Source organism: Anguilla rostrata, chromosome 4 (assembly GCF_018555375.3).
Source record: "Anguilla rostrata isolate EN2019 chromosome 4, ASM1855537v3, whole genome shotgun sequence".
Lineage (NCBI taxonomy): Eukaryota > Metazoa > Chordata > Actinopteri > Anguilliformes > Anguillidae > Anguilla > Anguilla rostrata.
In genome coordinates this window covers 26,332,383-26,338,022 of record NC_057936.1, presented here as the reverse complement: position 1 = coordinate 26,338,022, position 5,640 = coordinate 26,332,383, and the positions used below count along the sequence as shown (strand labels likewise).

Genomic DNA, 5,640 nt, shown 5'->3' with positions numbered 1-5,640 from the left:
GTTGTCCGGCAGTCGGAGGGTTGCCGGTTCAAACCCCGCCCTGGGCATGTCGAAGTGTCCTTGAGCAAGACACCTAACCCTTAACTGCTCTGGCGAATGAGAGGCATCAATTGTAAAGCGCTTTGGATAAAAGTGCTATATAAATGCAGTCCATTTACCCAACTACTGCAGTACCATTTTATTCCGTTCTGCATCAGCTTGCCTCTGGAGAATACACTAGGAAAAGGTTAAGGTTACAACAACCAATATGAAAAGAGCAGAGATACTCTGAACCCAAACAATGTAAATCTTATTACACAGAAGTAGGGCTTAAGTGCTTCAGCAGTGTTACTGCTACCATTACACCACCACCTCTCACATGCAAACCCTCAGGCAGACCAGACAGGTAAAGCAGTCAGTTTATAGGCAGAAAATCAGAGGTGTGTGTGCAGACAGAGGTATTAACACAGCAGTGTGAGTGAAAGGACTTTATTGGTTTATATTAAGCCATGAACTCGTATGGGATTGGCTCGAGCAGCTGGGGTTCGTTGTTCTTGGAGCTGACAAAGTGGGCGGGGCGGGGGGCAGCAGGCTGCAAACAGAGACACCAAACAAACATGAGAAAAGTAACTGCAGCTATGGCTGCAAGCGCAGATAAAAGTGGGCATGTACGGGCGTACCAGTGGTGGGGTGCATTCAAAAAGCAAACCAATCTGCCATAGTTCAAGATACGCAAATGTAACATTAGGCGTCACTGTGGTCAGAATTCTAATCTCTTACAATAGCAGAAGAACTTTTATTTTGGTATAAAAAAATTGCTAATTCAAACCAGCAGCCTAAAACCAGAAGTCTTATTGTGGCTAGGTTCCTGGACCTTTAGGCAGTATACAAGGAAGTTCTGCCTTTGGTCATCATGGTTAAAAATTGTTGGTGTCAAGCTGCATTATATGCTTCATGCACCACACAATACCAAATGCAGATAGAAAAAATATCACCATTTAAGGTGCCAACTGCTGTTTGCAGTTTGACAGAATCTCGAATTGTATTTGGATGCGTAACAGAAAACTGAAATTGAATTTTAAGAACTGATTTTGCAATTACATTGAGTTAGAATATTTAACTAGAAAATAAATGAAAACTGAATGCAATGAAGACTTTTACAATTTAAAATAGGAAAATGCAAATTCAAATTATGCAATTCAAATTCTGTTTCTGCCAGCACAAATTTCTGCATACATTTACTCCCATAATTTAGCCAATAAACTAGCTTGTTTCCTATGAAGCAGCTAACTGTTAGCAATACACTACATGCTCAAAAGTATGGACACCCAAACATCACACCCATATGCGCTTGTTGAACATCGCATTCCAAAATGATGGGCATTAATATGGAGTTGGTCACCCCCTTTCTGCTATAACAGCCTCCATTCTTCTGGGAAGACTTTCCACTACATTTTGAAACATGTAGGTCTGTCAAGTTCTTCCACACCATGTTCGTCTATGGAGACTGCATGGCTGTATGCATGATTTTATGCACCTGTGCACTTTAAATGCATTTTCCAGGACATTCTTAAAATAGAGATCCTGCACTTATTTTATAAATGCGATTGTGTGAAGCAGGATGGCGCATGACGTTGGATCTTGTGATAAGGTGCTATGATTGAGGAATGTGCCACTAAGCTCCTGTCAGTGCAGTGCTGCACACAATAGCGATGACAGCCAGATTATTGATAAGAAATCAATCATTTTGAGCACTGCTGGCAGTGGTGGTCAGAATCGTGTAGCAGCAGGCCGTCACTTGTGAATGTAGCAGAAACAGTTCAATACTAGGCAAGTAGATTGACATGTATGCTAACCTAACCCTAACCCAAGACAAATATTATTACATACACACTATACATGCTTTAAGCTGACAAGATTATGATGTTAATTGCTTCAGGAGAAGGCAGGCAATTGATGCTAATTGCTAAATCACAACTGTGTACATTACGTTACGAGACAAAGCTAAACAAGGGCGGGTTTTAATGTTAATTAAATATTTTTAAGTGGTTGGAGGTTCACAGGTCAGTTGTGACATCACAGCTGAGGCCATTTCTAAACAGACCGTTTAGCCTGGCAAATTTCTTTCTTACTCAGCAAAAAATAAATAAATAAACAAATAAATAAATAAATAAATAAATTTTTAAAGTGCGGTAGAATATTTTTTTTAACCAGCAAATAAGCATCATGCCACACACTGCAGTTAATTTTTTTTTTTTTTAACTTTTTGAATGCAGCCATGAACATGTGCATGGCTGTGAGTACAAGTACAGGTGAACGTTGAGTAAAGCTGTGAGCGTGTAAGAGATCACGGGGTAATGTGACCACATACAGGTCTGTGGCTGTGAGTTCAGGTGAGATCAGCTTACCTGACGTTTCAGCTCCACCCAGGTGCCTGCCTGCTTGGCCTCAATCTTCCTCTTCTCATTCTCCTTGACACGCTGCAGGAAACTGTCCCGGCTCTTTGAGTGCTTGATGTGCTCAATGCGCACATTGATTCTCTTGGCCAGGATCTTGCCTCTGCAGGGAGAGCTCACTTGTCACACCAACATAGAACACAGCAATGCAACAAGGTCATATGTCTCCTTAGACAGGCCCCAGTGCAGACCCTGGTTCAGGTTGCCTAGGCTGTGAAAGGATGGACATTCTGCCCCACATGAATGACCATCAAGAACACTGGATTGCCCTTGTGGCAAAGTGAAAGTGGGGATCAAACAACACATCATGCAGGACAACAACTGCCTAATCACTGCTCTACTCTGTGTACATACTTGACCTGTTTGTTGACAATGATGCCCAGGGCATGCTGGGTAACATTGTACACACGCCCAGTCTTGCCATGGTAGCATTTGTGAGGCATTCCTTTTTGGATGGTTCCTGTTCCCTGTGGAATACAAATAGGCTGTTGTCTGAAACGCATCTGTATATGATCTATAATAATATAAGACATAGTTAGGAGGTTTGTAGTAGGCATATCAAGTGCTGTATCAAGAACCAAGAGTGAGAGTGCATCCCAAAATGTTGCTGCATACTTAGGATACAAATCATAAGCTTTCAAATATGAAGTGTGCTTCATATTTGTTCCCAGAACCCCCTTCAAAGAAGAGATAAAGTATTTTTCGTATAAATGTTGTCAGTCAACAAGGTCCTTGTTCAACATATTTGAACACTTTCCGATTAGAAATACCAAAGATTTTTTTTTGTTTCCACGCACACATTTTTCTGTGGCAGTGTAAGTGTGTTCAACAAGACAATAGTTGGACACATCAGAGCACCCACCAAACTCCCCAAAAAAAGATCATTTTGGGAGAAACAGGCAAAAACAAGCAAACCTTAATGTCGACAATATCTCCTTTCCTGAAGATACGCATGTAAGTAGACAGGGGAACAGGGCCTGTGGAACGAAGAGGATCACTGTTAACCCATACATTTTCAGCATAGCTTATTCCACACCCAAATCTGGGTTAATACTCCAGCACAAACACATTTATCAGGCACCTTAACTGTAGGTGTTGTAGAGCAACCGTATGGTGCTGATACTCACCATGCTTACGGAAGGGTCGGGCAAACATGTACCGTGTGCCCCTTCTCTTGCCTCTGGTGTTGGTCATGGTGCCGGTTTACTGAAGGGCAATAGAAAACTGGTAAACACACCACCCAATTTGCAGTATTTTCAAACATTCTTGACATCCTCTGAGGTGAAAGCTTAACTCAGAGAATGCACATTCAAATTATCAGCATGGCACTGCCTTTTTTACCTTACCACAAAGTAATGTACCTGAACGGTTCCAGAAAATATAAGGAAAATGCATTCTAAATTGCAATTCATGTACTGCCGCTATATTTGCTGTAATCTGTAGGCTAAAATGAGATTACTGCTACAAATAGAAAGCTTCGCTTCCAATAAATTATCCCCTCACCAGGAGACCCCTGTGGTCATCCGGGGTCAGTCGTTGGCTCATTGCCTAGTACGCAAATACCAAAAAACATTGCCATCTATCAATTAACTATTATAATATTAACGAAATTCAAACGGCTGTTGACCATAATATCTGTAGCGCGCATGCAGGGCCATGCAGCGATAGGTTGGCTGTAATAATTAATCTCTGTAATCTCAGTTTTACTCATATTTCAGCACTTGCAGGTATCATCTTTTGCGATACTGCGGTGTGTTATTAGCATGAAATAGTACAATATTTAAAGCCTTAAGGAAAATAACTGCACGGAATTGAAAGACTATAAAGACGGAGCGCGTACCCTGTGTTACACACAAGATGGTGAGTCGGCCGGAAAGAGAGATCAAGCCCCCGAACTCCTCCCTCTATGGTAAATCCAGGAGTCCTTTCAAATCGCCTGGCTCAAAATGCTGAAAAATAGACTAAGGAAATGAAGTTAAAACAATTAAAATAGATTGCAAGAACAATTAATGGATCAGGAAAAGTACGGGTCGTTGTTTGTTTATAACGAATCCGTTGGTTGAGAATACTGTAGATGGAGAGCAAGCTGAAAAGGAATTGTTAAAAAACTTTTAAAGCAGATACATTTTGTAGTAACATTAAAACTTTTATATAAAAACGTCCATCCATCATCGTGGTCGGGGTGCGTTTCAACCACCGAACTGAAAGATATGGAACGGACGTCTGAATGAAGAAAATGGCCTGTGGTCAAGCGTTATGTGCCTTCAGATTAGAATACAATCGAGGGGTACATTCAGTGATTGTGAATCCATCCATCCATTGGGATGGCACGTATGTCGTCCCGCTAAGTTACGCCTTGGTGGGGCGGCATGCCCCCATATTATTATTATATATTTAAATTTATTTTTATATATTTACTATTACCTATACAGCACTGAAAGTTTGGAACTTTTTCAGGATTCCCTACAGAAATGACTACAAATATAGCTGCAAGCAGCAATGAAGGGGCCAAGCACTACAGGGGCACCAGGCAGATAAGCAATCAGAACAACCCCTGAACAAGACACCAGTCCAACGCAGGGTGAACAGCATAATCCTCTACCATTCTGCAAAGTTTTGTGAAAACCGACCAGTCGGTTGTAGTGGCTGCCATAGACTTCCATGGCAGAAAGCATTTGAAGCATTTTTCAAAAAAGTCTAATTTGCGGAAGATCTAATGGGCAGAGCTTATGGGTCCTTGTTACCCTTGACGAGTTGCAGATATGTCCAAGATTTAACAACTGTAGCTCAAATGGGGCAGAAGATATGCTTGTTCAAAATTATCAACAAAAAAAAAAAACACCTATTAGCTCATGATAGCGCCACCTTATGGCCAATCGGCTTCATATTTGCTCCCTGTCCATTTGGAGTGCCCCTATACTAATGTGCTGAGTTTGGAAAAAATCAGCATAGTGGTTATGCCTAAACAGAAAATGAGCTCTCTAATGCCACCTGCCTGGATATATTGGACTATCCTTTATCAATGTGCCAAATTTCATAAAAAACCATCAATGGGTTCTATGGGCTGCCATAGACTCCCATTGCGGAAAGTATAATAATACTAACGATTACAATAGGTGCCCTGTACCTTCGGTGCTTGGCCCCTAATAACCACAGACTCTCAGCCCTTAAAAACATCAATTTCTGTACCTTCTGAGCCCATTTC

At 41.3% G+C, this 5,640-nt stretch overlaps 1 protein-coding gene across 1 annotated transcript; it reads right to left on the bottom strand.

Moving 5' to 3' along the window:
• Window positions 1-452: 452 nt before the first annotated feature.
• On the bottom strand, window positions 453-4,429 carry LOC135253046 (large ribosomal subunit protein eL21-like). Its single transcript, XM_064331826.1, has 6 exons — window positions 4,276-4,429; window positions 3,563-3,641; window positions 3,351-3,412; window positions 2,790-2,902; window positions 2,388-2,538; window positions 453-571 (listed from the first exon to the last, which is right to left on the bottom strand). Exons 2-6 carry the CDS (start codon window positions 3,627-3,629, stop codon window positions 482-484), a joined length of 483 nt encoding a protein of 160 aa, XP_064187896.1. The 5' UTR covers window positions 3,630-3,641; window positions 4,276-4,429; the 3' UTR covers window positions 453-481.
• Between the last annotated feature and the right edge of the window lie 1,211 nt (window positions 4,430-5,640).